This window comes from Pseudochaenichthys georgianus, chromosome 11, assembly GCF_902827115.2.
Source record: "Pseudochaenichthys georgianus chromosome 11, fPseGeo1.2, whole genome shotgun sequence".
NCBI classification, from domain to species: Eukaryota; Metazoa; Chordata; class Actinopteri; order Perciformes; family Channichthyidae; genus Pseudochaenichthys; species Pseudochaenichthys georgianus.
The window spans coordinates 2,707,953-2,722,781 of NC_047513.1; the positions used below are offsets into that span (position 1 = coordinate 2,707,953).

At 41.4% G+C, this 14,829-nt stretch overlaps 1 protein-coding gene across 1 annotated transcript in view; it reads right to left on the bottom strand.

Moving 5' to 3' along the window:
* The window catches only part of LOC117455035 (semaphorin-6D-like), a 102,084-nt gene that overhangs the window by 46,635 nt on the left and 40,620 nt on the right, over positions 1–14,829 (bottom strand). The window contains exons 9-11 of the mRNA XM_034094380.2: positions 12,646–12,734; positions 3,305–3,394; positions 3,044–3,171 (exon numbers count right to left, since the gene is read on the bottom strand). Of these exons, the coding sequence (XP_033950271.1) occupies positions 3,044–3,171; positions 3,305–3,394; positions 12,646–12,734 (307 nt within the window). The remainder of the gene's footprint in view (positions 1–3,043; positions 3,172–3,304; positions 3,395–12,645; positions 12,735–14,829) is intronic.

Genomic DNA, 14,829 nt, shown 5'->3' on the forward strand with positions numbered 1-14,829 from the left:
TCCAACAGTGCAACACAATAAAACAGATACACAGAAAAAATAGTGCAAGTCAATACAAAAAGAAAAATAGTAAAAAGTGAAATAGTGCAATAAGAGTCTATACAAGGGATTGGAATATGATATATTAGACAAATCATTTCTAAGTAGCAGCCAGATGAATGCTATGGATGTTATTTCAAAGTTCAGGTGTGTAATAGTCTTATGGCCTGTGGGATGAAACTGTCCCTGAGTCTGGTGGTTTTAGTCCGGATGTAAGATAAAATAAGATAAGATAAGATGGTACTTTATTGATCCCAATTTGGGACATTGTTTTTGTTGCAGCAGCATAAAAGACAAGGCATTTTACAATAAAACAAAACCACAAATAAACAAGAATAGAAAAAAAAGAAAATAGAAAATATAGGCTACGTGTTGAAATAGAAAATATACATGTAGATATTATATATGCAAATATACATATTCAAAAATATATGACAATGGAATATGGAATATCACATATTGAACAGATTATATATGTGTAAAATGTACAGCGAAGTTGTATTAGAGAAACTATGGAGCAGAGAGTTCTCTTCCAGCCAGAGGTGATTTATTGCACAGAGTTATTGCAATGGGCAGGAATGTGTTCCTGTATCGGTCCTTGTGACAGCGGAGCTGCAGCAGTCTGTTGGAGAAGGAGCTCCGTTGACTGTCCAGCTGCAGGTGGAGAGGATGGGTGGGTTATCCATCATGGACAACAGCCTGTGCAGTGTCCTCCTCTCCACCACAGCTTCAAAGGGGTCCAGCTTTATGCCGATGACAGACCCAGCTTTCCTGATCACTTTATTGATCCTGCTGGTGTCACCGGCTCTGATGCTGCCCCCCCCAGCAGACCGCAGCAAAGAAGAGTGCACTGGCCACAACAGACTAGAAGATCTCCAGCATCTTGCTGCACACGTGGAAGGATCTCAGCTTCCTCAGAAAATAGAGTCTGCTCATCCCCTTCTTGTACACAGCGTCAGTGTTGATCCTCCAGTTCAGCCCATAAGTGCACTCCCAGGTGCTATAGTCCTCCACAACAGCCACATCCTCTCCTAGAATGCGGCTGTTGTGCCAGACGGCAGCAGACAGAACAGTTTGTGGCTGGGGTGATGGGGGTCTTTTATAATCCTGAGGGCTTTCTTTAAGGTTAACCTGGTAACATTATTACTACATTTATTTTAGTTACTTTACAGATTCTGATAAATGATGTGAAATATAAACAACCCTTAAAGCAGACTTTAGTTACACCTGAGTAAAATTCAGGGAAGGTGATTGTCAAGTGCCAACAATCAGGAGAGATATTTGATTGGAGGACTGGCTTATCTATAGCCAGTTGAGTAGCACTTGAAATGTTTTGGCTCTATGAAACCTGATGTACTTTATGATTCTGTTTTCTTCAAGCTTGTATTTTGTTGGTCGAACGCACTTATTGTAAGTCGCTTTGGATAAAAGCGTCAGCTAAATGCAATGTAATGTCATGTAATGATTGTTGGTGCTTGAGAAGACTAAATATGTATCTGCAGATCCCTATAAAGTATATACACTACTCGTTATTCTCTACAAATAGTTAATTAAAAACTGTATATAATTGCTATTTTGGACATCCCTTTTCAAGATTTCAATATTACTCTAAACGTGTAATAACGTGCTTTAACCAGTAGGTGGTTTGGGTTTAAAAACATAGGTTAAAAAGCTGTCAAGTTTACAGTGTTAACAAAATAAAATATACTGCTGTTTCTGGTTTAGTTTACGACGGATATATTTAGTTATTGTTTTGATATTTGTAACACAAAAGCGATGGAAAAAACCCACAGCAACACAGAAAAGATGGTCTTAACATGACCCAGTCGTCTAGTAGTTAATAAAAAAACAATAATATCAAAACAAATTATTACGACTAACTTTATTGTGAAATTAAAACTGAACGGTAAAAGAATAGTTTCCGGTGTATTCTGATGCCCGATCTCTGTAGATAAATACAAATACAGAGCTACGATAGATGTGTAATATTTAATGCAGCCAAACCATTTATTCCAATGCATTCATGTGATGACTTTCAAAGAGTAAAGCAAGCACTGCTGAATAAAGTATGATTTATCTTTTACGAAACGTTTTTTTCATATGGAATGCAGTCAACCAATCACAGAGCTTGAGGCAACGCAGACAATAGCTGAGGATTCTGGGTAGTGTAGTGTCTTCGGCCATCCTAAACTGAACAACTATTTGTTTCTCCGAAAAAGCATTGTACACAATTTAAACCAATCAATGTTGTGTAATCAACAAGGATAATCTGGTGTTTTTGAGTTGATGAGTCGTGCAGATAACACTGTAAAATCAATCGACAGTAAAGAGAATACTTACTTCCGGGGTAAAATCCTCCGTTATCCAATGGGAATGGATGCTCACATTGCTCTCCGTAATACAATAAAGGGGACATTATCAAATCGAAATATAATGTTCTTTTAAAAAACGTTAACTAAAGGGAACAATCTATTTGACACAGCTGAAGCTCTGGCCTTCCTTAAAAACTAACTAATTTAATAAAAATCACAGTTGTATTACCCACAATGCACTGTTTTTTGAGACCAACAATTCGTAACTAATGCACCATAATACATTCTGACGAAAAATAAAAATTATTATGAATACAAATAAAATAAAAGAAGCCTCCCGTGAGTTACTACAAGCTATAAAGTAGATTTTAAAAACGTTGTATAGAATAAAAGCTCCCTTCAGGACGTTGTAGAAATGCGTGTGTGCACCACGACAAAAGAGCCTCATTCACTTTACATTGGGCTTGTTTGCGTGGTGCAGACACGTAAATGTAACAAAGTTGGTGACTCCACCACGCATTGTGGTGTTAAGGAGTCGTGGTGGAGTCACGCATTCTGGTGAGATCAGGTTGAACTAAGCGATTGTTCTGAGAGAACAGAACTCTTAACTCTTGTCACCACTTTTAAAAAATGTCCTCACTCTTCAGGTGTTAGCCTGAAAGTGGTCCTCACAGAGTTGGCCCTCATGTTACCTGTTATCCTGCGTGGTGAAGACCCCCACCACAGCGGGCCTCTGGTTAATCTGCAGCACGTTGGTGAGGGACTGAAGAATGTCGAAGTAGAAGAACGAATCTCCAGGAACCGAGCAGTTCAGACGAGCCTGCACACACACACACACACACACACACACACGCACGCACACACACACAGTTCAATTGGCTTCACATTGTGACATTCATTTTCCTGACATCAGAGAACGTGCCCTTCAGTCATTTTATTAAAAGGGAATTCACCTTGAGAAAAGAAGTCCAGTATCTTTCCAGAACTCTGGGAGATCCTCCATTATCGTTCTTACAGACCCGGGTGACTCGAGAGAACACCACCTGGAGAGAGAGAGGGAGGGAGAGCTCTGAGAGGTGCCGCTCTAGATTCCACATTGAAAAATCCAGCTTGTAGTATGCATACAACTAGGGAATAATGATTTGTCACAACTTTGCGCAGGTGTGTGAGCAAGCGGTTCTAAAGGTGCAAAGGATTGTGGATCTAAAAGAACGTTTTCCCATTACATTGGGAAGGAAACGTCTGTAAAGCGTATACATCTTTTTAGGTAAATCTACTTCCCAGAATGGAAACTTGAATAGCCCTTATTTATATAATTGGGGCTGTAAGAAAATAAAATCAATATTATGTGCTGTAACTTTAAATGAATACACTGTTCTTATTTAAAGCTGCTTTATTCTGAAAACCGGATGTTCACACACTCGACTTCCAGTTTTCCCGAGTAAATATCGTCAACTTCAGGTTAGCATTAGCATGTAGCTAATATTATGTTTTGCATACGTGAATTTAAAGAGTATTCACATTGTCTTTAACCCTCACTTATTAGGGAATGTTTAAAATGGCCAACAGATATTAGAATATTGTAAAACTAACATCAGAAAAAGACAGGACGTGTCTTGGACCCGCCCCTCCCCGCCAACCAATGAGAGAAGAGTTCCGAGGAGAACATGTGATGCACACAGGATATCGGTGTCTTGCTCTGATCCCATGCCGAAGGGGGGAGAGCAACAGCTGTTCACCATTCTAGCAATTTAATTGTATCATCGTATCATTGTTTAATTAAACGCTGTTAACTTGTAGATAAGCTTCCTGGACTCTTTTCAGCTAATCTTGCGCTCAGGGCTAAAATAACATACAGGGTCTAAAAAATGTATTCTGAATATAGAGTTATTCATTTATTTGAATGAGCCAACACGTGAATGGATACAATGGATTGGAGGCGGGGCTTAAGTCAAAGTGTCCTTTTTGTCAATCTTCTGTTTGTGTGATACAGACAGGGAAAACAAAATGCTGTTTCTCACAATCCAGAAGAATAAAATAAAAATATATACAAAAGATATACTGAACAAAAATATAAGCTGTGGAGGTTCCATATTCCATAGACCGGCCTTTATGAGGATTTTCCCTTTGAACTCTACCGGAAGAGGTTTTAATGAAAATGGAAAAATGCTAACCGGTGCATTAACCTGTTAAGCCCCGAGCCTGTTTTTCAGGTCTCAGGCTCGAAAATGACATTCCCAGAACAAATGACCATATCTTCCCTTCTAAAAAGGGGGAAATTAATAATCTTTTTTCTCAAAGTAATGATAAACCTGTGAGTTGAATGTAGAAAAGTCAGAATCAATATAGATGTTTTTTATTTTAAATAAAATTCAGATTGAACATAGTACAAACATGTAAATGATAGTGTCCGTCCAGAAATTATTTTGTACTTATAGTGAAAACCACCCTTGGATGATGGGTTAGTAGACTAAAAGCTTTAGGAATCCAAAGTACAACATATAATAAGTACCCTGTATCAAGATTGATGCAAAACAAGTGACATTTGACCTTTTTGGGGAGGTTTAGAAGAAAAAAAAACTCCACCTCTGGGGAAATGGGCGTTTTGATGATTGACATCTCTTTTGAACCGTTAAAGCCAATAGAAACGAAGGGGAATTTCCACATACACACCAACGTTACCATTGCACACGCAGTTTGCCCAAAGCGAAAGCTATCTTACGCTCTGAAATCTGAAAACTTAAAACTAGGTTTATTGCTCATGGATTATCAGAAATCATTTCAAAGTGACACAGACACATTGGATTAACCTATGGATTAACCTTCAGCAGCCTTTTTTATCGTTTTAATGCCATTGAAGACAACTTTTGATCAGACAACAACAAAGGTAAACAATATTGCCGTGTTTGCTACCTAATGCCACGTGTTGTGTTATCATTTTGCGAGTTCTTATCATGGAGTGATGATATAGATGCCTATCGATTCTGTGTACTCTCACGATGCTAGTCAATGGATTTGCATTTACGATAAGTAAAAAGGGTTTTATGAGTGAGTTATATGCTAACGGCGTTAGCATTTTCAGGGCTCAGGGCTAATTCAGAGGCTCAGCGTTAGTCTTGTGTTTTTTTTTACTAAAAATGGTTCATATTGTCACTACCCGATCCGTCCCCCTGCCCGATCTGTACTGCGCATGTGCGAGATGGTCCGCCATATTGGACAACTCCGGACGGCATGTCAAGTAGGACACTTGACACAGTGGCTTTTGGCAAAGCTGAAAGAGAAAACTCGAGAGAGATGAGTTATTGTTATTACAACGTGACTTCTGAATAAATATTTACTGTGAATGTATGCAAAAATGTATGGCATATAGCTGTCTAACAGAAGTTAAAGGTGGGGTAGGTAAGTTTCAGAAACCGGCTCGAGATACACTTTTTGTTATATTCCATGGAATGCTCTTAACATCCCGATAGCAATGAATATCTGAAGTGCTTTGACAAAAAAATCCATAAAAAAATGTCATCTGTGGAAGCCGTAATACTGGAAAAAGTACAACTGCCGCCCTGTCTGTCAGCCTTCCATCTCGTGCACGCACAAATGTATCTCGTGCCCTCATTAGGCGTGCCGTCATTGGGCGTGCATTGCAGCAGTATTTCAATGACTCGCCAGCAACAGGCGGCCACTTTCACCAGTCTGCTGACGTCATGTGTGCGTTCATGTGTGTTGGAGGAGGTGCTCTGTAAGGAAGTCTGAAGGAAGGGGCGGCAGTGTTGCCAACTCGGCGACTTTGTCGTTAAATTCGGCGGCTTTCCAAACCCTCCGGCTACTTATTTTTGTCAAAAGCGACTAACGACTAATCTAACGACTTGTAATGGTGTTATTAGGGACTTTTCTGGTGTTTGGAGACTCACGTATTGTTCTGCAGTTAACGAGCTGCCGTGAGCCCCTCAGCCCTCCCATAGTACTGACGGGCGCTCAGACTCACAGTTGCCTCCCGCAGCAGCTCAGCTGCAGTCAGAGGAGAGAGGAGACAGCCACACTCTCCCGTCACCTCGTCCACTGTGTGTGTGCCTCTCTGTGACAAGCTAAACATCCACGTAGGTCATAATGTCACAGTCTAAACTGTATTCACAAAAGTACAGAAAGGAGTGGAAATCAAACCCTGAGTTTAAAGGATGGTTGAAGCCATTTATTGGAGATGACACACAGGCATACTATACGGCCTTTATTGTAAGGGAGATTTCTACTAAAAACTACTAAAACTATTTCTACTTTTTCTAATAGAGACATTTCTGATCTACTGTCGTCTGGATTTACTCTGGTGGTTTCAAGTTTTAATCCTTGAAGGAGATGGAACGTTTTTTTTACCGCGAGTCCGTGATATGCAAATTAGGCGATGACGTCATTTAGGGACTTCTGGCGACTTTTCGGACAGCCAATAGCTACTTTCCTTACTATGGAGTTGGCAACACTGAGGGGCGGATTCTTTTCGGCTGTGTACTTTCAAATTGTAGTGCACTCGAGCCGGTTTCTGAAACTTACCTACCCCACCTTTAAATCCATTTCTCACTTATTCTGACAATGTACTTAACCCCAAATAAAAGAACCCAATAAAAAGAGTTGTTAAATAATAGTGAATTCTCCGGTGGCCCTGAAGTGCAAGACACCACAGCATTTCACAAAACGCTACAGCATTTCAAAAAACACTACAGCATTTCAGAAAACACTACAGCATTTCAGAAAACACCACAGCATTTCAGAAAACGCTACAGCATTTCAGAAAACACTACAGCATTTCAGAAAACACTACAGCATTTCAGAAAACACTACAGCATTTCAGAAAACACCACAGCATTTCAGAAAACACTACAGCATTTCAGAAAACACAATGATATTTCACATTGGACGGAAAGGGTATTCCTTAGGGAGAACACTTCTAAGGTGAAGCTAACGCACAGCTATTTGTTGTTTGTTTATATCACGTATTCTGTTCTTCTTCTTCTCTGTTTTCCGGTTGTTGCCTGTTTTGAATGACGAATACACACTACCGCCGCCTGCTGGTAAGGAGTGTTATTTCCACTCACGCATGCGCAGTTCGTACGTGCTCGGCTGAAGTCTGGTTCCAGTGCAACCCATGGCCAACACGCAGGAGAACACGCTGACGCAACAGCGTGAGCAGAGATAGACTGCGCAAAATATACAGATAGCAGGAGTTGAGGACAGCCACCGTCAGATAGCAGGAGACAGAGGACAGCCACGGTCAGATAGCAGGAGACAGAGGACAGCCACGGTCAGATAGCAGGAGACAGAGGACAGCCACGGTCAGATAGCAGGAGACAGAGGACAGCCACGGTCAGATAGCAGGAGACAAAGGACAGCCACGGTCAGATAGCAGGAGACAGAGGACAGCCACGGTCAGATAGCAGGAGACAGAGGACAGCCACGGTCAGATAGGAAAACATTCAGGATCTGGATCAGTCTTATGCGACAATGGAAACTGAACTAAAGAGAACATTTGAAACTTTAGCAGTCTGCGTGATCTGCCTGCAGGGAGGGTCGGGCTGGCCCTGCGAGTAAAGTAACGAGTAAAGTAACGAGTTACTTTATGTAGAGAGTAACAAAGTAGTGTAATATATTACTTTTTTAAAAAGTAATATGTAATTTACTTTTTTTTAGTAACGACCCCATCTCTGCCTGTTCCCCATTATCATCTCTACCTCTGTCTACTTAGTCTGCATCCACATTCCCTTCAGTGCCAGTTCGTGTTAGTTATTCCTAGTTATTCCAGCAGTGTTTTTCTTAGTATCTGATTCCACGTGTACCTGACCCAGCTTCGTGTCCTGACCCGGTCCCTGTCGACTCCTCGTCTGTTTTGTTAGCCTTATTGACTGATCTCCCGTGTACCGAACCTTGGATATAAAGACCTTTTTTGCATCCTAAGCCTCTGTCTCTGAGTCGTGCTATTGAGTCCTCCACTTGTGTTCATTCTTTTATTTATTCATATTTATTTGTATTTATTGTATTACCTGGAGGCCAGCAAAACCACCTGCAGAGAGAACATCTTCACCGACCTGCCACCTTTTTAAATAAACAGAGCAAATTAAACACCTGTCCTATGATGAATCTTTTAAACTTACTACGTGTTTTGTATTACTCAGTGACATCTAGTTCATTTTTATACTATTTTACTAACCCGGTGTGCCCCCTTCCCTCTTTTATTTATTATCATTCTTATTATTATTCTTATCTTAATTATAACACTCCTATTATTTTTAAAATTGTGAATAATTAATTAATTTTAATTGTTGGGGAGATTATTTTAATTTAACCGATTTTATTATTGCACTTGTGTTTTAATACTTTTAATTGTATTTTGTGCATGGTTTGAACTAACAGAACTAGTCACTTTTAATCAACCATATTAGATCCCCCCTCATTTAAGGTATTTTACTGATTCCATAGAGACGAACTCCATACACGCACACACACACACCTGCACACACACACACGCACACATACACCTACAGTACACACACACACCTGCACACACACACACACACACACACACACACACACACACACACATACACCTACACACACACGCCCCACTCCAGAGACCCTGGGTTGGGGAGATCTGCTTTTTAACATACGCTGCTGCCGTTCCGTGGACCAGCCCCGTCCTGCACTTTTTCAACAGTCTTTTACCACAGTCTTGTTTTAACAGAGCTTTTACAACGCTTTTAAAGGGTTTTTACAAGGTCTTTGTAGGGCTATTGTTATGGAGTTGTTTTATGTTATTTAAAACACCCCCAGCTACCGAGAGCCAGCGCACCACGCAGGGCTACGCTGAGTACGCTCTTCCCTAACCTAACACGTTTCAGGCCTCTGCTGATGCACATTTTAGAGTGGCCTAAGGCACACCTGTGCAATAATCATGCTGTCTAATCAGCATCTTGATATGCCACACCAAAGGAGAAGTGCTCACTAACACAGACTTAGACACATTTGTGAACAATATTTGAGAGAAAGAGACATTTTGTGTACACAGAAAATGAGATTTCAGCTCATGAAAAATGGTAGCAAAAACAAAAGTGTTGAATTTATATTTTTGTTCCGTGTATATTGATGCTTGCATACTTCAAAATGTACCAGAGTGCAGTCCTGGTATTTGGGTATACTGCTTTGGATGTACATAAACACATAACCAATATTATTTTCCTGGCATACTATGGTACTGTAATGTACAAATAGTCTCCTTCAATGACTTCACTTAAAGGTTTAGTTTGTTGGCATCTATGATCAAAGTCCTATCACTAAATAGAACACTTTGCATGACATTAACACATTTGAGAGTGATGAGTGACAGCTGCCAATCACATCATGGAGGAGTTCTGGCTTTTCCGTGTAAACACAGCATGTGTTGTAGTAGTGTTCAATTAAATGTTTTTACTTTCAGTTCTGCAATGACTGTATACTTCTCAGTGAAACTCTTGCAATGTACATGCACAGCAAAACTTCCCTCAGCTGCAGCCAGCAGCCCTACTTACCGGTAGGCCTATCCATGGGTTGTAAAGAACGCTGATATGAAATTTGAAACATACGGTCATCTAACCCAGTGGTTCCCAACCTTTTTTTCACTTGTAGCAGTATCAACATATCTTGTTAAGAGCTTTGAATTAAATACTTGAGCTTGCTTGTCTTTCATAAGCGTTGATAGTTATGGGGGCTTGATTTTAAAATGTTTTTTGTGTGGAAATATATTGCAATCCCTAATCTCTATATGGGGCCCTTGCAAACCCCTCAAGTACCCCTAGGGGTCCCTGTACTGTCTTGTGCAACATCTAGATCAGGGGTCGGCAACCCTTTTGATATGAAGTGCCATTTAAAAAGGGGGGAGGGGCGCTCGTGAACTGTCAACTGGAGGGCGGGGGGAGCCTCACTGCGGGGAAGCTGTGGACCTCTGTCGCCTGTCAGCGCAACTTACATGATGCCTTTTAAACACATTTAAATAAAGGGCGGTGCCGGCCGTCAGCGAACCGAGCCCGGTCGTCAACGCAGTGGCGGAGCCAGGACATTTTCAGTGGGGTGGCCCGGATGGAACCAGTGATCATTTTGGGGTGGCATTGATATCACTATTATATGAACATAAAAATACATCTCACTATAAAATAAGGGGTTATTTAAGGCACTTTTAGAGAGGTTCAGCAAAAAAAAACACTTCTGGGGTGATTTGGGTGGATTTTCCATATCTCTTGGTCGATGTTGACGAATGAAATCTCTTTATAACCGCTAGAGCCAATGGAATCGAAGGGGAATTTCCCCACACACACACATGGTAAAAAAAAAGTGGGGGCTTTGTGCATGCAGGTTTGCATCAGAGTGAGCCTATCTCTCGCTCTGGTTTATTGCTTATGGATTATCAGAAATCATTTCAAAGGGACACAGACACATTGGATTAACCTATGGATTAACTTCAGCAGCGTTTTTATCGTTTTAATGCCATTGAAGACCACTTTTGACCAGATTACGACACAGGTGAGCCATGTTAGCGTTTTTAGCTACCTAGCGTCACATGTTTTGATGTCTGTTTTTGTTTATAAAGTTGCGAGGGTGAGTGATAGAGTAATAAGTATGTACCCATCGATTCTGTGTCATCTCACAATGGGAATCGATGTGTTGGATGTGCAGAAAGGATACATAATAAGGTTTTATGAGTGAGTTTCGGTGCAGTAATCTGTTAGCATTTTTCGCTCGTTGCTAATTCAGAGGCTCAGCGTTAGCACTGTGTTGTTCAGTTAGATGAGTTTCTTCCTGTTACATGGATATAAAACATTCATAGTTTATTAAATGTTCAGATGCCCTCAGACCCTGTTTCCTGCAAGATGTTGTGGGAGGGCCCCGGTACCGGGGTCTCTCGGGCTTAACAGGTTAAGCTATCCAAAAAAGTCAGTAAATGTTTTTTTTGTTTTTTTTAAAAACTACATTTACATAGTCAAAAGGTCCTTTTGTTCAGCCTCACAATGCTATTGGGTAGTACATGTGTTTACAGGTCCTGCCCTCTAGAGCATACACTCACACAACCAGGGGCGCCGCTAGAGATTTTGGGCCCCATGAAAATATATCACATTGGGCCCCACCACCAGGCCACGCCAACCAAGCACAATTAATGTAACCACATTGCTTAGCGAACAGACTAATCTCCACCACTCATAGACCACACCCACCTTTTCTCTTGAAAACATGGTGACATACTGTCACCCTTTAGTCCCTCTCTCTTGTCTTTCTATCCTTTCTTTTCTTTTTGAAAGCCTGACTTTGTTAGTCGTTGAGACATCGTACACACGTAAGTACTTGCATCCCTAATCACATGCTCTCACTCTCTGCTAGAAAGTGCCGTTTGGAGGCGGAGGCAGGACCAGACCATTAGACATTTAGCGGGGATCATCCATCCCCCACTGAGCGTGATACCTCTGGGTTCTGCTCAGTATTAATCCAGATCCAGATCCAGATCCAGAAGGGGGTGTACAGAGGCTTTGGATAATTAACTTTTGGAAGAAAAGAAGTTAAATGAATTGTAAGTTTAGTGAGTACATTATCAATATAACGTTATATTAATGTTAATTATTGATGAATGATGAAAGGTTACTTAAATATTTGTTTCTTAATGTTCTAAATTTGTTTGGGCTCCCATGGTGAGGGTGTTTGGGGTGGCCAATAGGGTTGCCAGGATTCAGCTGGGGGTGGCCACGGCCGCCCCCCAGCTTCGCCACTGCGTCAACGGCCCGCTGGCGACCGGCTCGGTTCGCTGACGACGGACGTATTGTGATTCTCCAGAACACACAGTTGGCAGATGACAGATGAGCAGATCGCCACTGGGCTTTCAACTAAAGACACAGCCACGCAAAAACTGCGGCATGTACAGCTCCTTATGCTGCAATGTGTGAAGTGCATGGCTTCCTTCTGCAGGGGGAGACATGCTCTACCGGCGGTCTCGTTCAGGATCCGAAAATACAATTGAAATATTTTGCACACTTATTCCTAGTGTGCCACTGGTTACGGTCCTGCGTGTCAATGGTGGCACGCGTGCCAGGGGTTTCCGACCCCTGATCTAGATTGAATGTTGAATTAAATCCCTTTTGCATAAGGGTCATGATGCAACATGTGCAGAAGCTCCTAGCAGAAGGCGTCATCAGAATCAGCTAGAACGTATTATATTGTGCCTGAATCTTAAACAATGTGTCATCTCTAATGAAACACACACACGCACACACACACACACACACACATACACACTCACCTTGCCCAGGGCGGTGTACTCCACAGCGATCTCACTGAGGAAGAAGTATACGTAGTTACCGTAGTCGATGGCATGCAGAAAGTGAGGCTCTGAAGAGAGATGGAGATGATGAATTATTCCTGTTTTTAAGGTCTCCTGATGCAACACATGATATCATGTTCAACAAGTTCCAGCAGTCTTGTTACTTCATCGTCCACTCTACCCTGAACGGCAAGAGGAAATATGGACTAATTGATTGTATTATGTTTCTAAAAATATTAAAGATCTGATTGCACATCCTGCATTGCTTGAGCTGAGTTTAGTTGTCTGGCTCCCGTTAATATTAGTTATTGTTACAAGGACTGAGAGGAAACTGATGTTGGGAAGCATTTAGTTGAACTTGTTTATTGCCTCTGGGTTTGCAGTTTTTTAATTCTCCTCATACTCCGCATTTCCTCAGTGTAAATAGTAGTTATAATTAATAAATACATTTGTTAAACAAGACTAACACGATAAGAGTCACAAGTACACTTGCTGTTAAGATGTATTACTAAAATAAAAAGAAGTTCACCTAATACCTTTAAACATCTTAAGAAAAATATATTTGTTATACACACGTTCTTTCTAGTTGAATGTTGTGAGTTCTGTGGCACTTTGGATATCTGTATACTCAAGATCCATACATTTGTTATCAATAAATCCATTTGATCAACATTTTGATATTTCACTGTTCTAATCCAGAGCCAGCTCCTGTGGAGAATAACAATGTATGGTCAAGTGATGCATCTAAAGAAACATCACAATGTCCACTTACATTGTGCTATGTCGATGATACACAGGTCTACATTTCCACCAAACCCAACATTGCCCCCCCCCCCCCCCCACACACCCCCACCAACTGCCTCCAGGACATCAGGAGCTGGATGAGCAGGATCTTCCTGTAACTCAATGGCTGCAAAACAGAGGCCCTGCTCATTGGCTCAAAACCCAACCTCTCCAAAGCTACACCCTCCCCTGCTTCTCTGTTCCCTTAAGAGCCTTGGTGTCATCCAAGACAGCTCCCTCTCCTTTGCACCTCACATCAGGGTCGGCGTCATGGGGGGTCATTCACGGGCCATGCCCCCACAAATTAGTCACTGTGCCCCCCCAACGCAAAATCATATGAGTGAAAACGTTTCCACTAAAGGTTTTTTGTGTGAAATAAATCAGAAATAAAGAATACAAATATAAAACACAGCCTGAGGTGTGCTCACTGCTGCTCTCTGATTGGTGTGTTGCTTGACCAATGACCCCTGACCTTTGTTTTGTTATCATTACGTGGCTGTGTCTTTAGATGAAAGCCGGTGGCGATCTGTTCATCTGTTACACTGATTATACAGTAAAGCCATCGAAAATAATATGATATACAGTACAGTACAAGTAGCCTACTTCTGGGTCTCTGTGTTTCATTCAAGCTCGGCTCTGTGTGTGTGTGTGTGTGTGTGTGTGTGTGTGTGTGTGTGTGTGTGTGTGTGTGTGTGTGTGTGTGTGTGTGTGTGTGTGTGTGTGTGTGTGTGTGTGTGTGTGTGTGTGTGTGTGTGTGTGTGTGTGTGTGTGTGTGTGTGTGTGTGTGTGTGTGTGTGTGTGTGTGTGTGTGTGTGTGTGTGTGTGTGTGTGTGTGTGTGTGTGTGTGTGTGTGTGTGTGTGTGTGTGTGTGTGTGTGTGTGTGTGTGTGTGTGTGTGTTGTGTGTGTGTGTGTGTGTGTGTGTGTGTGTGTGTGTGTGTGTGTGGCACGAGCGCATTTTGTGATGTGAGTGGTAACGTGAAATGTTGTTGTTAGCATCTGGTTAGCTAGCTATGCTAACGGATATAAAGAGCTGTTTCTACACCAAGGTGGAGGAGAGTCCTCTCCTGTCAGACTGAGAGGATCGTATAACGTCAGCTCAGTGAGGTAAGGACTCTCTCAGTGTTTAGATAGTTCACTTTAGTGTAGGTTATCTCAGTGGGTCTCAAACGGTTTGGTCACCATTTATGTAAACAAGTATTTGCGAGGAACACCTTTATATGATCATTATAGTTATTAAAGAATAAGAGAATAAATGAAAAACAGGTATGAAATACTATAGGACAGTAACACAAGAATACAGTTTAAAAGGAGAGTGATTAGTAAAATATCCATAAAGAAAAAGTAAATCTGTGTACGGTTCTGTTTCATATGGGTGCTGA